This window comes from Anneissia japonica, unplaced genomic scaffold (genome assembly GCF_011630105.1).
Source record: "Anneissia japonica isolate Jap-2015-1 unplaced genomic scaffold, ASM1163010v1 scaffold288039_len1115542_cov189, whole genome shotgun sequence".
Lineage (NCBI taxonomy): Eukaryota > Metazoa > Echinodermata > Crinoidea > Comatulida > Comatulidae > Anneissia > Anneissia japonica.
In genome coordinates this window covers 1,096,768-1,115,918 of record NW_022726160.1, presented here as the reverse complement: position 1 = coordinate 1,115,918, position 19,151 = coordinate 1,096,768, and the positions used below count along the sequence as shown (strand labels likewise).

General features: G+C 36.5%; 3 protein-coding genes and 1 long non-coding RNA gene across 4 annotated transcripts in view; 3 read left to right on the top strand and 1 right to left on the bottom strand.

The window, feature by feature from the left end:
• Positions 1-847: 847 nt before the first annotated feature.
• LOC117113013 lies at positions 848-2,484 on the bottom strand. The gene is made up of 3 exons (XR_004446134.1): positions 2,252-2,484; positions 1,359-1,426; positions 848-1,001 (listed from the first exon to the last, which is right to left on the bottom strand). It is a non-coding gene; the product is annotated as an uncharacterized LOC117113013 (long non-coding RNA).
• A 1,301-nt stretch (positions 2,485-3,785) lies between these two features.
• LOC117113038 (slit homolog 1 protein-like) lies at positions 3,786-4,856 on the top strand. Its single transcript, XM_033256261.1, has one exon. It carries the CDS (start codon positions 3,786-3,788, stop codon positions 4,854-4,856), a length of 1,071 nt encoding a protein of 356 aa, XP_033112152.1.
• A 612-nt stretch (positions 4,857-5,468) lies between these two features.
• Positions 5,469-10,003, top strand: LOC117113037. The gene is made up of 3 exons (XM_033256260.1): positions 5,469-5,537; positions 7,812-8,250; positions 9,957-10,003. Exons 1-3 carry the CDS (start codon positions 5,469-5,471, stop codon positions 10,001-10,003), a joined length of 555 nt encoding a protein of 184 aa, XP_033112151.1.
• Positions 10,004-10,376: 373 nt separating this feature from the next.
• LOC117113061 (toll-like receptor 2) overlaps positions 10,377-19,151 on the top strand; it is a 12,772-nt gene continuing 3,997 nt past the window's right edge. Inside the window, exon 1 of the mRNA XM_033256290.1 lies at positions 10,377-11,432. Coding sequence (XP_033112181.1) covers positions 10,396-11,432 — 1,037 coding nt within the window. The 5' untranslated portion in view covers positions 10,377-10,395. The remainder of the gene's footprint in view (positions 11,433-19,151) is intronic.

The following is a 19,151-nucleotide window of genomic DNA, read 5'->3' as shown; positions in this document are numbered from 1 at the left end:
GTGTAGGGAACAATGTAAGCATGAGAGTACTAATTGCCCTCACATGCCGCCAACTTGAATCCCGTATTAATATAGGAGATTAAAGATGTGCATAAAACTCACAAGTCACAAGCAATATACGACGTCGTTGTCTTTTGCAGTGCACGGTAGTAGAGCCGAGGGCTTATCCTGAGGTGGAAGCTACCGGAGCCCAGCATACTGCCTAACGGAGTGCCTGCGTGCACCCGGGTGTGACAGCGACGTTGCTTTCGACACCGGTGGGTGGAGCCCAGTCCTGCATATCTATGCCGATAATGCACAAGCTTTTTATGAAATGATTCTTAGCTTAAGTACTGTAGCTTTAAGTCAAATTATTTACTGTTATGATTTTTCTTGTTGTTAAGCGTAGTAGTCCCATCTTTCTTGCAATTCCAGTCATTGCTCTGTTCTTCAACAGCCTCCTTTAACTGTTCCTTTAACTGTAAAATACAATTCTCCTGCTCCAGTAATTTATCATTATTCTCTTTTAACTTCTTCCTTAGCTCTTCATTTTCTCTTAGTAACTTATCATACTGCACTTGGCTAACCACTGTTTGCACTGTACTTGGTGAGCCTGTTACAGATGTAGATGGTGTTACAGTAACCAGAGAAGTTGTTTGGGTCAACTTTCGTCTAACTGCCTGTTTTGCTGAAGTTCCCGGTTCTTGTTGTTTTTTCTCATGCTTGTACTTCTCATCACAATTAGCTATTAACATAGAAACTTCCTTCTCTCTGTTCATATGAGTGTACTTTTTAATTGTTCTATTTACAAGTATTCAGGGAGTTGCGTGCGGGACACATTCAGCATCTGTCTCTTATACACTGACTCCTGCATGAATTTTAAAACCACATGACCATTCAGCAAGTCTTCAGCATCAACAGGAATCTCTTTATACCGTTCTTCAAGCAAAAGTCGACATTTGCCTGTTGGTGCTGGGGGCATAAGCTTACAGTACGCTTCTTTGGCGGCATTATAAGAAAATCTACCAAGAAAAAAAATGAAAATATAATTAATTAGATAATTAATAAAATCAAAGTATAAATAATAATAATAGAAATAACAGCAACAACAACAACAATAATAATGGTATTTTAAAATACTGTAATATTATAAGAATTGTTGATTATTAAATGCATAATAAGGACCCATAATAAAAAAAACAATATTAGTTTATTGTAGTTTTATTTTTCTTTTGCTAACCCTACCCCCCCTCCTCCGGATTTCCCCAAGTGATTGGTTGGGGGGGGGGGGGGGGGTGATAACGTAATATTTTTTTTTTACGGGACCTAATCTATATATTTTTTTTTCATATAAAAATAACTGTATGTAGATCACTTACCAAAATGACAATCTTTATAATAATTGGCAAAGTGGTATTTTGCCAGAAGGATCAGTTCATAAAATATTCTAGAAAAAAAGACAGTTACATTTAATTTTATAATAAAAGCATAGAAACAAGAAGCAACAGAATAATATAGAACATTGAAAACCTAGCCTAGGCTCTGTCTCTTATACACATCTATTCTAAGAATTTAGGCAATCCTAACAATGCCCAATCAAATCACTAGATACCAGTCATGTGATCGTAACTAACAGCTAACACATCATTTACCAATAATTTTATTGAACTTATAATCTTCTAACATCACTAAAATCAATTAAATATTTAAAAAAAAAATTAATTCCTATGTATCTACTAAACATAAATTATCAATTCAAGTAACATATTTAACGATATTTGTCCTTTTAGAGGCTGAAATTCTATCACGGTCTAGGCTTACCTAGAATTATGGTATACATGACGTCGCGATCATTAGACGCCATTTTACACAAGCGATCGTAAATTATAGCAGATTTTACTGCTTACAAAAACCACTTGGCTGTGGTCAGAATTCTTTTATATTTGGTCAAAATGTTAATTACTTATCTTTGTAAATTACTGTTATAATAATTAGAATTACCATGTAACTTTCTGACCACAAAAATGAATATTATACATCGCGGTCTAGCCCAGACTCTAGGCCTAGGTCTACCTAGCATTATAGTACCCTATACAGACGTCGCGATCATTTTGACATTAGACGCCATTTTACCCAAGCGATCGTAAATCATAGCAGACTTTCCAGCTTACAAAAACCACTTGGTTGTGGTCAGAATTCTTTCATATTTGGTCAAAATGTTAATTACTTATTTCTCTAAATTACTGTTATAATAATTAGAAAAACCATGTACCTTTTTGACAGCAAAAGTTGATTTTATTCGAGTAGTAACTTCAGACGTCAACTGCAGCGGAAATAAACAATGAATGAACACAAAACAAATGCGTGACTGTTCTTTAACCTTTTGTCTGCCTAAAAATGCATGACATAATCGATGTTTAATCAGAAACGTAATTTTCACGATTTTTTTAAAACCCAACACCGTGAACCGGAAGTTCAAGGTCGCCGCGAACGTCTAACCAAAACAATCAAGTGTGACGTCACGCTTTGTAACGTACCTAGGCCTAGCCGGCGGCCTTATGCCTTGTCTAGGCTAGGGGCTAGGCCTATGTTATTGCTATGACTGAGAAACTTACCTGGACGCCAAACCTGGCACCAATTTCGGCATATACTTGTGCCTTTTTGACGTCGTTCTTATATTCTATGGAGCCTTTATTGTATAATATAGGAGCGAGCTCAATTTGCACTAGAATTGCCTCTAGGCCTAGGCCTAGTGTATCATTTTTTCAGAGAGAGCAGCAAGACTTCTGATTGGTCAGAAGTATTCAGGTTTCGAATCCGGTTTTAAAAAAAATCGCTCCAGGACCGACTCGTTCCGGTTGCCGGATGCCGGGCCCGGCCACCGGATGCCGAATCGGAGCAGATGTGAATAGAATACGTCTTCAGCATTGTAAGAATAGAAGTCCGATTTCTTAACCAGTACCGGAGCTGGAACCTGAACTGGAACCTGAACAGATGTGAAAGGGCCTTTAAGAGGAAACCATTTTGGTCCCGAAGGTGTCCACCTATAATAGGGCTACTACTGTAATTTCATTTATATTGTCAACAGATGGACGTGTTCTAGCTGGGAATGCACTTTCCTGCATTCTCGGGAGTGAGAATGCAGGAATAATTTAGTGAATGATGAAAGGACTCATGACATCAAAAAGTCCATCATATAATTGGAAAGCTCTTTTTTGAAAGGTAGAGTGGATGGGGGAATTCCTGAGTCTACATTTTTCTGAACACCCGGTGGTGGCACAAGCGGGGGGAGGGGAAAGGTGGGGAGAGCTCCCTATGTCGGGGAGAAAATCTACACTTAGTCGGGGAGAAAAAAATACAGTATATAGGCCTATGTATTTTCTACACATTAGTACAAATAAGCCTTTGAAACCTCTACATTTCATATTTTTCATATGTATTACAGTATATTGTTTATGAATCCCAAAAATGGCGACGTGGTTCTAAGGACTAGTTTATATTACACTACTACAACGGATTGAGCATCAAAATTATTATTTCTAACCTATTCCCACGATTCACCTGCCAATATCTGTGTGTTTAAAACTATGGTAAGAAATACTTCAGTCCATGTTTTTACACTGAACTTATCATTTGATGGATTTGGTTTTTCGATTTGACGCAAAAAGATCGGAATGAATTAATTGGTAATAAGATCAAAATAAAATCATATTTAATGTGATTTATTTTGTGTCATACTGTAAAATTGGAAAAAGATAGTAGATTTTTCGATTGGCATTTAACATGTACTTAAATATTACGTTATTATGACAAGTTTTGCAAAGGTTATGTTATATGCTGTACTAGTATTGATAGTGGCACCCGGCTGCATGTCAGGAAAGTGTCGGCCGTACAACCCGTTCAAGATAAACGGCACACAGACACCGAATACTACGATATACCCAAAACAATGTCATTGTTACTATTGTCAGCGTACTAGCAACCAAAAAGGACCAGTCACAACAAAATGGAACGTTAAAAAGGTTATTTGTAGACAGAAAGCATTTAAACGCATCCCAGAAGATATACCAGTTGATGTTCAGCAGTTAGACCTTTTTAAAAATTCCATCAGCAAACTGTCGTCTGGTGAAATGATCAACTTTAAAGAACTAAAATTTTTAGATTTGTCTTTTAATGATCTACAGGATAGTAATATAGGGGACCATTTTTTTGATTGTCTCACTAAATTGAACAAGTTGAACTTGGATAACAATTATGCAATTAATCACATACCAATCGTTTGGTTTCAGAAATTAGTGGCGTTGGAAATTCTAAACATTAGATATTCAGCCGTCAAAACTCTACAACGTGGAGTATTCAAACATTGCGGTAATTTAACTAGGATATATTTGACGGGAAACAATTTAGTGTCTCTGCCTCCTGATTTATTCCGAAACCAACCTGTTCTAAGAATTGTTGATGTTTCACATAGCAGTATAAATGCTATACAGGATGAAGTATTTCGTGGTTCACCAGAGATAAATTATTTCTTTCTACATTATAATAAGGTAACAACAATAAGTCGAAATATGGGTCTACAGAATTTGACCAAGTTAATTCAGATCGGAGTTTGGCAAAACCCGCTTGTCTGTGATTGTAACTTGGTATGGTTTCGTCACTGGATAAACCAAACCAATGCAACATTGATAGAACTCGATAAAACTAAGTGTAGAAACACGAATGGTACAAGTCTAGTTAACTTTGATGCAGATTCGTTGATATGCATTGAGCATGACTTTACAAAACCTGTCCTCATTGCCACATTTTGCTCAGCAGGTTGCCTAACCGTTCTTGGTACATTACTTTATGTTTTCCGGTGGGATATCAGGTATACTTAGTATATTATAAAGTATATGAAACTATGGTGATGCTTGTCAAATTCAATACCATTCAATAATGTATACTAATGCCCAAATGGTTTCTATTGACTTGTCACTCAATCACTGTGATTTTTGGAAATTCTTTAAATTCAAGTAAAATAATTGCTCACAAACAAATCATATTCGAATATGCCACACCTATTTGGGACGGTGGTCTCTCCAAGGCGTAGTTTGATCGACTTCAGAGAGACCTGCTCGTTGGTCGTCTGCGGCTTGGGACAAATTTTCTGACGTTCGAAACAGGTCTGGCTTTCTGGGCATAGTGGATCATAGCGTGTGTGTGGGTGTGTGTGGGTGTTATTGTGTATGTGTTTTTATATTTGAGAAGTTAAGAACATTAAAGGGTGGTGCACACCATTTTAAAGGGTGGATACATTTTTGGTACCTTACTACTTATGGTGTCGGATACGACGCGGTATGGCCCGTGTTTCACAATTTAAATTTCATTTACTCCATACATTTAATTTAATTTATTAATGCAAACAATATAATGTACACTTAAATTATGAAGAAACAGAAAAATTTTATGAAAACTAATACCAAGATGGAGTCCGTTATATATATACAAAGATGCGTACGCTAAGTGTTGATGTGGATAAAGATCGAGCAGGTCGAGTGTGTGTAGTCAGGAGCTATAAAGTTAGATGTTATAATTTTGTAATCATTGTCGAGTGCATGTTTGCTGTTGTGTTAAATACTAATTATAATAATTTAAAGTGGTAATTATTAGTTGTGTAAAAAATTTTTTAAAATAATCGGAGCCAACATAGTACTGATGTATTCCGACTACATTCTATCACGTATGTACGGTAATTCGCAGGAACAGGTGCTCTTCTAAAAAATCACTCCAATATGTTTTAGGAGAGAACATAGGGCCATGATCCAGTGAACAATCTGGGTAATGATGCAATGGACAAAGCAACCAGTCAATGGGATACCATTTTCTTTTCTCACTTCCTCGTCCTTAAATCATAAATGATATTTTTTGTGTTCATATGGTCAAAACGGTTTTGTGTTCATATGGTCAAAAATTGTTTGGCAATAATGGGCACACAGAAGTGGCCGGATGGGCAGTGCTACTATAAAATGTAACACCGCGCATAATATATAACACCAAAAATCGGAACAAGGGTGTTATAATGCAAGGTTGGCGACCAAAAAACTGCCTTCGTGACACATAACTAACTATGGGGAGGGTGGGTGGGTAAGCTTTTATTTATTTTTTTTTTAAAGAACATTATTACCTGAAACAACGATTGTGGAAGAATGCGATGCGTTTTACTAAAACCAAACGCCGCTAACTACCAATTCGAACAATGAATGCATGCCCGCATCATAAAAGCAAACCACTCGCGTTCACACTGTGCTCGACTGATTAGAACCTACTGGTCCCAAAAAATAAGTTTGTAAAACAAACTTCCATTTTTACCAAAATCCGACGATAGTTTTCATTTTAGTAGAGAGAACTGACCCAACAACCTAGCCTGCCACGGGTGTTAATTATCATATTTAGCTATCAAAAGCTAAGATCGGGACTATGCTGAAATGCTTCAATATTACAAATAACTCCAAAATAATGATCGTATCCTTGAGGGTACTGTGAAATTACGGTAGTCAATGTTACGTGCTGGCCTAAAGTTAAAGTCAGACTAGCCTGTACCGATTATCTTTTGGTTATACTCGCGCACGGCTGGTTACTCACAATTTTCTAGACGGTGCTATCTATGCCTACGGGTTCTCTCTAGAGTTTAACGCTATGTTCTCCGAATCAGATTGTATAATTCGTTGACTATTAAAATTTAGATAAAGAAAATAGCTTATCATAATAAAAGCAAAATACGCTTTAATTTGAAGTATTAGTTATAACTTATGATCGTCGAACTGTGTGTCTTCGTTCAATACAGCTACCATACTCGCGTATAAGACGAGGTTTAAAATAGAAAAATACGATCGAAAAACAGGGGTCGCCTTATATGTACGACGCATGACATAAACAATTTTAGATTGTATATTATATATTTATTTACTACTGAATAAAGCTACTAAAGTTTAAATTTACGCAATTTTAAATACGGAGAAATAAGATGCTGATGTTTAAAACTCATAAATGGTACGTATTTTGTAGGAAGATTGGTCTTGCATTTGGCTCCGTTTATAGGCAGATGCAATATCAAGACCATAAAAAGCAGAACAAATAGGAATTCAGACGATGAAGCAGGGGGTCATATACTCCCGACATACAAAAATTGTCCAAACATCTTCTCAAACTCGGGGGTCGTCGTACGCGAGTATACGGTATCTTGAGGTCAAGCGTGGCGCGCAACCATAATTGAGCATTGCTTGAAGATAACACCACGTGGATAAACAAGTAAGGCCTATTTAGAATCATCCATTTTTTAATCGCGGTAAAATTTCGTCTATAACGATTAACCGTTATTTGTCAGTCAGTAAAACTTTTACTGGGAAGGCAATGGTTTAGCATTAACATTTTTTTGAAATACAACAGAAATTCAGTATAAAAACGTGTTTCATAATAAATTAATGTAATTTCAATTAATAAATGTTGTTTTATCAATCACCGCTCATAAAAATAAAAAGAAAACGGACACTTCTCTGAATATAGCAATCGTCACGCATGTATGGTACTGAACGAGCCCTATCCACTAGCCGACCAGGGACCTTACTGAGTTCAGTTCACAGGTACCTACTTGGGCTTGCATTGAAGGTAGTGCCTCACGATGATATCCGATTGAACAAGTACTCTTCCCCATGGGAACATTGTGGAACTGTCTGTAGTTTGACACTTCTGTATTTATTGTTGTAACATTCTGAATAAAATATAATTAGTGCATATTTTTTGAGCGTGGCGCTAACATTGTAAGCGTGGTACAATCTTTGCTTATTTTCCCCAAGCGTGGCGGTTATTTCGTCGAGGTCCCGCCACGCTTAAGTATAGCTGGCGAGACCCCTGATGACTGGGTGGCTGACGTGAGGGCACAACTTGAACTGAGGCTATTGACACCAAAAGCAGCGGCAGCATTTGTGAAAGAAAACTTAGCCGGATATGCTCGAAAAGAAATTAACGGGCGAGGCAAGGAAGTTGGTGAAGATGCAGAGAAGATTCTCGCAGTTTTGCTGAGAGTGTTTGGAGATGGCAACACCCTACCACAGCTCCAGCAAAGGTTCTTTTCATACAAGCAGATGCCTCAGCAGGACCTATTAAGTTGTTCACTGGAACTGGTGAGTCTCTATGACAATATTGTTTCTCTTGATGGTGCCTATAGTGCATGCAGGGAAAGCTCTCTAAAAAGCAGATTGGCTGAAGCAGTCGTCGATGAAAACCTAAAGAGCTGTCTCTTATACACATCTAGATGTGTATAAGAGACAGATATAGGCCTAACGAACATTAAAAATTCCCTTTTTGAGTTGAGCAACCAAATGTTGATTGACGTCTGTATACCCGCGTCTGTAAAGTTTTCTTGCCCTCGAGCATGAAGTAAAAAAAGTTGAATATATCGCCTGCCTTGCGTGAATTCTGTATTTAGGCATAGGGTGGAGGTAGGCACTCTTTATGGAGCGACGCTCTAGTTTTCTTTATGCTAATCATAAAGATGTAAGTGTAGCTGATTGGTTTACATTAAACCTCCAAACTAGCATAATATGACCACATCTTCATCTAATTTAACGAAAACAATAAGATACTTAATTAGGCAATTTAAAAAAAATAAAGTTCTCTCAAAGTATACCGAATTTACAATACACTGTAGTAAATGTGTTCTATGTTGTAAAAACTGTATTAAATTAACCAAAAAAAAATCTATCGATTAAAAAAATCTTTAGCTTGACATTAGGAATTAGTCATTTGTGAAACAAAATGATAGGCTATGTCAAGTGTTATATTAAACAGTGGTGGATTCAAGGGGGAGCCCAGTCAGCACGCCCCACCCCCACCCCCTAATTTTTTTCAAAATAAATAAAAATGGAGAAAACAAGACAAAATTGTATTCAACTTTTAATCTATGAGTGCCATTTCCGGCCATCTAGAGGTGCCATAATCATATTTTTTTTTCTTACCTCAGCCCCAACCGTCGTGGGGCTGAGGTGGGTAGGCATTCCATTGGCGCCAAACTCTCCCTGGGTCCCCTCTATTTCGACTTCCTGGACCAGCCACAGTTGGAGTATCATTTCCTGACTTCTATAGAAGGGTAATTTTTATCCATCGGGGGATAAGTGAAGGTTTCGCCAGGGAATACCCATATAAAGGATACCCCTCATGACAAATAATTCATTGAGATCGTGGAAGCAATCTCGACTTCAACTTTGTTCGGAAATCAGTGGCCGATTAAAGTTTGGTGGGGGAAAATATGGAGAAAATTATATTAAAATTTTAAAGTCTGAGTGCAATTACCGGCATTCTAGAGGTGCCATAATCACAAAGGTTCCTACCACAGCCCCATCATGGTTGGGTAATATATATCCTCAATCTGTGAAAGTATCCTCCTCCCCGCTGGACCCGCTCTATTTCGATTCCTGGATCCGCCACTGGAAATTACAACAATTATGAAGTGATATTACATTACCTTGATGCCTAAAATACTAACGAAATTCACCAAACTTCGTCAAATATCCGTAGCCCCTACCTGGGATGTACCCATACTGGACCTTATGAAATGCCACCCCCACCCCCCACTTTCAAAAGCGTTCCGCCGCCGTTTTGAATCTGATGTATAATTTAAATAAATTAAGAGTTTTTCATTCAAAATCACTGTAAAATATGTCTTTAAAATAATTCAAGACACAAAAAAAAACCCCAATAATTTATATTATTCATTGCATTATTCCGCTTGCTGTTTCTGGGTTTTCCCATATGCTTTTAGCTCGAATAAAGTGACTTCGATTTTCTACATCCAAGCCTTCGAATATTTCTTTCGTTTACCTCGTTAGCCTTAAGGAAATTAGGAAAAAGCCTGTTGCAGAGAACGATTATATTTTTTCTTAGGTATGTACAGTTAATAAAATAAATTTGCCTAATCACATTATAATTGTATCATCTCATAGGCTCTAAGTATCAAGTTATTATATTCAAATATGTAATTGTAAGGTAGGTAATCTGCCGTCGAATGTGGACTCTTCTTAGCACTCATTTACATACGGTAGTTTAACAATTATATGGCCATATTCAATGTTAGTAATGGTAGGCCTGTAGACCTACTAATCCGCAATTTTAAAATATTCTGCTGATATAAGTAATGAGGAAATAATTATATCCTGCAAAAAAAAAAGGGTGCACTGAAGTATTTATCACATCACAATATGTGTTATTTGGAATGCCGGAAATACACACTTGAACTTACACTAAGGTCACACTAACAGTATTTCAAATGCAGTGGCATCCTATTCGAAACTCGAAGAGTGTCTACTTCATCTTACTTTACATTACATAGGATATTAACAGCATTTTCTTAAAAATAAGAAGACTGGCGAGCAACCTTTTAACATGAACAGCAATTTCTGTTTGTATTCTACGTTGGTGTTTCTAGCAAACGTTGCATCAGTGAGTACTCCGCATAATTGTACCACGTATAACCCGCATCAAATCAACGGAACTCAAGCACTGAATACAACAATATGCCCCAAAGGGTGTACTTGCCACTACTGTCCGGATAAATTAGGCATATACATGGTTCATTATGTAAAGTGTAAACGAGCCAATCTTGAACGCATCCCTTCAGAAAATATACCGGTTGATGTTGGAGTTTTGCGCCTAGGACAGAATCATATCACTACTATTGCATCTAATGATACGAGCAATTTTCATGGAATGGTATCATTGTATTTGAATGATAATCAACTACAATATAATAATATAGATGATCATTCTTTTGATAACCTTACTAAGCTAACAATATTAAACCTCAACTATAACCGTGCTCTTTCACATTTAGCAAGAGCTTGGTTTCAGAAATTGGTGGGTTTGGAAATTCTTTACATTAGGTATTCTTCAGTCAAAACTCTCCAAAGGGGTATATTTAAGAATTGTGTTAATTTAAATAAAGTATATTTGTCTGGAAACCAGATAGCAAAGATTCCTAAAGATACATTTAGGGAATTGCGCTTTCTAAATATTGTCGATTTATCACACAATAATATAAATCATCTAAACGACGATATGTTTTTGGGCTCAAGAAAAATAAGTGGCTTTTTTGCAGAAAACAATCAACTAACGACAATAGGCCAACAGGTTGGAATTCAGAATTTGACCAAGTTATCTTTACTTGGATTTGGGTATAACCCTTTGATTTGTGATTGTAACCTTGTATGGTTTTGTCACTGGATAAAACAGACCAACGCAACACTGGTAGATCCCGATCAGCTTACGTGTGAAAACAAGAATGGAACAACTCTATTTGGTTTAGATACAGATCATATGCAATGTTATGGTGTTACGACAATTGTTATCATTGCAGCATGTTGCTCAGTCACTTTCGTCGCCGTTGTGTGTACAGTCATATATGTGTTTCGGTGGGATTTCAGGTAGGTATAATAATGCATTTCTTCAAACAATTATGACTTAAATCGGATTGTACGTGAAAATTAAAATCAAAATAAATTTGGAACTATTGTGATGTTTGTAAACTCAAATTTTAAAATGAGAGATATGTTGAATTTGGAAAAGAATACGAATTTAGAATGCTGGTGTTTGGAAGTCTTTAGTTTGTAAACCCTTTGTTTGTTGGCCCTAATTGCAAAATGGTATAATTGCACGTTTAAGAACGTAGTACACTTTCGGAAATGATAAGGGTATTGGTGGTGTACACGCGTGCGCCCGTTTAACAGTAAATGAAAAATATCAAAAGTGAGTGTTTGTAAATATTTTGGCCAGTCGATCTTGCAAACGTGAACGTAAAAAGACCAGAAACAAGAAACACATTGGGATGCTCTAAAAAGGCCAAACAGGTTGGCACGGAGGAGCAACACTACAGCCCAATTAAGTGCATGTGTTGCCAATGACAGGACATTTCAGAACAAACCTAAAGAGAAATGGCAAATGCAAAAAAAAAAAATATTAAACATGGAGCAGCATAATGTGCTGACAACCACCATTCTTAAGAGTCCTATTGAAGTAAAGCATAAGGTCAGACAGTAAACGTAAACACAAACAAAGCAATTTAACCTCTAGCACAATGTGCGAATGGAGCGCAATACACGGTAAGAAAACACTAAAAAGGGTATCTATTAAATATCAATATGGGCCTTATTCGGAAAGGCCAGCTACATTCGTTATCATAATTATGTATGTGCAAGATGAAGTATATGTTTTGAAATAGATACTGTAATAATAAGTGTCATCCAGAGTAAGCTAACAACAAAAGTAGACAAATAAATGATATGGAAAACATGGAGCAGCATATAATGTATGTATCATTAGAAACCACCAATTGATCAACATGTGCTGACTTCCAGTCTACGTTTTGTCTTAAATAGTAAGTAGCAAGGCAGTTCTACGCTGGCCCTTCATTGTGATTTTTTCAGAGTTTACAAGCAAATTGAGGAAGCTATATTCTGAACCTTCACCGTAATCGTAAAACTCCGGAGTTTACAAGCAACTTGAGGCAGCAATTTGCTGAACCTTCATGACATCATCAATTTGCTGAACCTTCATCACGACAAAAACAATGAAAGATATTAGCATCAAGTGAAGTGAAAAGTTGTCTTAGTGATGTATGCATCATTAGAAAAAAGCGCTGGAGCAATATGTGCTGACTTTGACTGGCACCCGTACAAAGTAGGAACCACAGTCACACGTTAAACAACTAGTTAAGAATCATGCAACTTAAGCTCCCGTCATGCGTTCAAGATACCGACGAGCCAACACAATGTTCACAATGCTCTATTAGACAAGATTATATGATACTGTGTGATGTATCGTTCAAGTTTATGCAAGTTAGTGGCACGTCCTACTCTGAAAATGTGGGTGTTGAGCCGCTTTGAGTCCAGGTTGGCGTGATGAGCTGCCTGATTTAAAACTGAGCATTTTGAAGCAGAAATAAGTGTCCTGGATTCCAGGGTCGTATGGACGTATTAGTTTGGCGCTCTTGCTAGGTATATTGGGCTTCCAGGTGTATTGCAAATGGAGGCGGTGTGCGCATATAATGTTTCAGTGACTGAAAGTTTGTTTGCATCTTAACTGCGTATCCGTTGTCGTCCGAGAGCATAAGTGTATGTTGAGTAGACTTGGTAACTACTGTTTCCTTATTGCTCTAGGAATGAACAGGGTCGTGCAGCCACCGGTACGGTTGGTCAGCTTTCAACCTGACCACTTTTTGTCAGACCACAAGTTAATTGATTAGGTTCTGAATAGGAAAAAAGGCTAAATTTCACCTGTTTGTTTAGACTCAACCTATTCCCTCTTGACATCAATCAGGTACCTGTGGTGAACGGTTAATGATAATTTACATTAGTTTCTTCTTATTAGATTTATAATAATTGATTAAGAAACTAGGAGGCATTCTTCTTTAGTTTAAACCAAGTGTCAGGGTTTGCTTTTATCCAAATCAAATAGGTCAAACTACCCACAGTGAGCTTTTGCAGAAATTCAGGATAAATATTCCCTTATACACTTGCCTAGGACTTATTCATCTCTTCACTAAATTGCTTCAACCATAGAGAAAGAAAATTTCAACTGACAAGAAACAACCATATGCCTTCATCTCTATATATATTTTAGTATGCAACATTATTTTCTGTAAATAAATATCTGTTAAATACGTGTATTGATTGAAAGTGTACGATGGTATTAGCAATATTATTTTTCGTTCATAGGTAGTTCATATTTTTGTCAATATCAAAAGGCAAACTACGAAAATAACAACGATGCTATGAGCAACAATCCCTCTAGAATGAACCTGCCTGGTTTAAATTCAAAGTATTTTTATTGTTTTGCTTCACCATAGCCCTGATGGTAGTTTAAAATATATTTTTATAAAAAAAAAAGAACATTTCTAAACTATTGTATTACAATACTACTGCAGAACATCATTAAAATCGGTCTTTACAATGCAAAAATAGCACTTTTTCCCGGGGCCTCCGGCCCCTGAACACCGGCCGGGGACCCTTGGTGGCCCCCAGGACCCCAGCCTTAGTGATAGCTTTGCTTGCAACCTCACCACTTCAATTCTCGTGGCTACGGCTCTGATGCATATAACAGTGAACAGGGCTCTGTAGAGCAATAGTATCCGTAATAGCTGGCAGTGATGTTCAAGAGACAAGTTGAGGACAGTGGATCCATTTGCTTTTATAGATGGTAGCAGTTCCTACTGATAAGATCCAAATTAGCTATCGTTTATTTACCTGAAGTTGTTTAGTTGCCCTATTTTCTGGTTTTGGTTTATTCCTTGCTCCTTTATAACAGTGCTTCTGTTTCCTGAAAACGTGAAAGAGCGTCACAAATTCTATTTTGCTTACTAGAAATATGTCTGGCAGTCACGTATGTTGTTGAGTAACAGTAGAGAGACGACGGATCGGACACCCACCAACCAGGATTTTCCATTCGATGAAGATTTTTTTTATTAAGTATTATTATACATCGTCAAGGTTATGGAAAACTACATGGGTGTTGGCTAGTTGGCTTGCAAAAGTCGAAAGCATGATACATATTGAGAAAATTTCGACGACCATAATGTCAAGGGTGGTCCAAGCTACGAGCCAGCGGCCTTGTATCCAAACATTTCGGTAACCGGCGCCACATGCAGTTTTGGATGCATCCGAATAGAAGTGTAGGCCCTGGTAGTCCAATATTTATGAAAGTATCTAGACATTGTTCGGATTATTTAACTTTTCTGAAAGAATGTACAGGCCATCAGAAAACATATTACAACAATTTTGGGCAGGAGGAAGAACTTTATCATATCGTATTGTCCTTTCCATGTAAAACCTGCAAAGTGATGTTGAGTGGGATGTAAAGGGATGAGTCTATATGCATCACTGATATCCTTCTTGTCTATGTATTTCCGAATTAAAAGCCTATTGCGGTTCGTATTTTGTCGTAAATAAACGTTTTAGAAAACTCTGAAATGTTGTGGTTGAGTCGATGACATATTATGGGTAGGAAAGATTGTGAATTACACAAAATTTCCCTGGTTCAGATTGAGGGCGAGGCTTTTGAGTTTTGCAGTTAGCTTTGTAGGTGGGGTTTCGTCGTGTGATGTTGCAGGGAAACGGAAGTCTGTTGCATTTGCGGATGGGCTGATTTCCCATGCACTAGAAGCATGAGTGACGATACTGACATTTGGGCTGTTCTGTCATGATAGGTGATGCAATAACCGAGTGGGACACGAAAATTATTTATTGGCGAGAACGAGACGACAGGGACACGATTAGTAAATGAGGGGAGGGGTGTTTTAGCCGAGCTGATGCCTGTCCGTAATTTATACAGGCGGCTTCCTGGCAAGACGGAACTGGTTATCATAAAAGGACCATGTACATAAGTGAGAGCGCATTGGCTTTTTGATATGTTCGTGCAAGCGTCCCTGGTGTACAAAAAGGTGTCTTGTATGTTATTCGGGTATATGGTGCCAATTGTGCTCACTAGGTTACGTACCTTTAGGCTTAGGAACCAATTCTAGGGCTCCACGAAATGACAGTGTCAGAGTTTTTGATTTGCGTAATATCTAGTAGGTCATGGAGCTCCACGAACTTGTGAGTTCTAATGTTGTTTTTATTTCTCTTACCTTAATCCCTCGGGAATTCTAATAGGATATTAAATTATTTTAAGTGAGGAAAGTACAATGTCAAGAGTCGAATTATTACTCAGGATCCTTGGAAAGGACTATACGATGTATGCTGTGTAAAGTAGACATGCCTATGCATATCGTGATGGAACATGTGGGTTTACGATGAATTTATTTTATTTTATTTATTTATTATTTATTTCAATTAAGTAAGAACTATACAATACTTAAAGTAGACATGGCAGTGTTAAATCGAGATGTAAGTTATGAGTTTACACTACAATAGTGCTCTGTACTGAGTATACGATGGATTTAAAAAAAATTATTTAATATTTTATTATTATTATTAGTATTTTTATTATTTTTTAAATTAACGAAGAACTACGATGTATGCTGTGGTAAAGATACAAAGTAGACATGCCAGTGCATATCAAGTAAAACCTGTGGGTTTACACCACAATACATTAGTACTCTATACTGACTATACTTTGAATTTTAATATTTTACTATATTTATTTATTTTTAAATTGATTTATTTATTTAATTAAAAGAAGAATATGATGTACGCTGTATAGGTGTAAGATACATAAAATAGACACGCCAGTGCATATCGAGATAAAACCTGCGAGTTTACACCACAATACAGTACAGTAGTACTCTATACTGAGAATACGATGAATTTAGTTGTTTATATATTTATTTATTTTTAATTAAGGAAGAAATGTACGATTTATGCTGTAAAGGTATTTTTGAACTGTGAGCTATTCCAAAAGTTAGACAGAAACTGGGACAGTGTTAGAGACCATAATTATAATATTATAAGTAGCTGGTACCTTTATACATTGTGTTTCAGAATTATGTTGTTGAACCCATAGTAATGTACATTCCACCCTATGATTGGTCGGATTATAGCACTCCATACTGTAGCCAAAGCTTAGGAATGTTTATTCCATAACAAAATTGCTACTGTAGATTGAATTACATTTTACTTCCTGCTTTAGTGTTGTTGCATTCAGTGGTTTTAGTATGTTTTTACACTAATTTTTTACCGGTGTATGTTATGTTCATTAAACCATCACACAGTAACTAGCTTCCAGGATGTCGATACACAATCGATCAACAGGTATAAGATACATATGCCAGTGCATATCGAAATGTAACGTGTGCGTTTACAACAGAATACAGTAGTACTATATAGCCCTGCTCCTCAACCTATGGGTCGCGACCCAAATTTGGGTCGCTAAAACATTTCTAAGGGTCGCAAAAAAAAAAAGTTCCCAGCGGGAGCGTGTGTCTACTGCCTTACACAGGAGTTTTTGTTTTTAAAATTTTATCTTATGTTCTTTAATGTGCAGGTGTGTGTATTATTGTAATGTATCTGGATTTTTCATGAAGATTTTCTTTCATAACAATATTCTGTGGTACCATAAAGATATTAAACAACTAAGAGTGCTGACAAGATGGCGAAGCAATGCAGAGTTATGTATGTGTACAATCCAAGATGGCCGTCTAGTAAAGCGCCACCTTTAGGCTTAGTATACATATTATTAGCATAAATAAGCTCTCTGACTGACTATTATTTCATTAATGATAATGAGTAATGGTAATAACAAATTATTAAACTATCGTAGCCAAAACGAGGCCAAGTGGAGCATCTTATTCAAAAATAAAGTACCAAAGAATGAAAATTAAAATCGTGGACATTACACCCAAACACCGCAAAAAAACCAATCAGACTTACCAAACTTTCGTTATCATGGTAACTAACCCAAATTATCTGATTAGTGAAATATTAATTATGCAAATGAGCAATTACCATATTCACACATATACCAACAACAATAAGCTCGGTCTTCTTATTTCAATCTTGCATTCTGCTAAGTTTGAAACCAATCGAACTTACCAACCTTTAGTTATCGTGGTAAATGGTGTAAATGTCTTGATTACTGAAGTATTAATTATGCAAATTAGCAATTAGCATATTTACAAAGGGACTCCGTCGCTTTATTACCATCATCCATTGTTAAAAGTTTCAAACCCATCATACTTGCCTAACATGGTAGCTAGCATATTCACACACTTACTGAAAACAATAGGGTCCGTCTTCTTATTGCCATCTTGCATTCTGCAAGGTTTGATACAAATCATACTTACCTTACACTTATAGTGGTACAAAACAAACGACATGACCAATGGCAACGACAACGTAATGACAACGGCGACGACAAAGACAGCATGAGGATGAACTGAGTTAAAAACAGTAGCCTCTCGGGAGCTTCCTTTGTTCCTTTGGGGAAGCTAAAAACAACAAAAAATTCATTGAAAACAAGTAAGAAAACACACTAAAAACAAAAATATTAAATACTACTAAAGAAATATCATCATGAAATTAATATATATTTATATATATATATTTATATATATATATATATTTATATATATATATATACATACCAATTCCACGACTAACGCGACTTTAGTGAGACTCGAGCTGTAGCCGCAGTGATAATAGTGAGAGTGATATGCAAACTTCTATATTATATATATATATATATATAGAGAGAGACGCGCTATATGAGCCGACACTGTCAGCGCATTTTAGTTCATCTACCTTGAGTAATATCATGGTAATTCAGTGATTGAGAGCAAAAGTTGATCATACATTTCACGGTAATTTTGCGTTTAACCTAGATGCAGTTAAAATTTAAACGCTTTAGAAAACGCAACTTGCGTTTATATAGTTCACCCGGTCATTAATATTCATTAAATGGTCCTCAATTATATCCACACCATACTTGAGAACGTCACCAAAAGTATTCATATCTTCATTGAACCATGGCAAAATATTCTGGAAAGTTTTATTTAGATCCATTAATAAAATAAATCATTTGAGATATTTAGGTAAAGCCGATATTATTTTATACGAATAAAAGTATAGTAATAATAAAAAGAAATCGTCTTGAATCGTCCTAATGCTATGCATTACAATGGCCTGTCGCCAAGCATAGATAGAGCGATAGACCTGCTACGTAATCACAAATTTAGTTTAGAGCGTCTTCTCCTTTAAGTAATAAAATAATAATAATAATGATGATATTAATGTTGATGATAATTTTAATTGGAGCAATAGCTTAGAGGATGTCGGATAAGATGCCTGCCTTCTAATTCTCAGGATCCTGTGACTGGAGGACATTTTATCACGACTAAAATGAACTTCACTCCCTAAGCCTCATTATTAGACTTGGTGTACAATGGATCATCCATCCTGTAATTGGCAAATTACTTGCTGTTGTATGCGAATGAAACAAAAAAAAGAATGATTATGATCATGGTGATGATTGATGTTGATGATGACGATACTAATAATAGTTATTATTATTATAAAGTGTCAAGGCTAATGGCGCTTTTACAGTATTATCAACTTTTCAATAACCAGACCACCTCTGAGAGAGCCGATATTCCTCTGCAGCCTGTTATATTACACTATTTGTAATGATGTAAATAGAAATAAGGAAGCAAACAA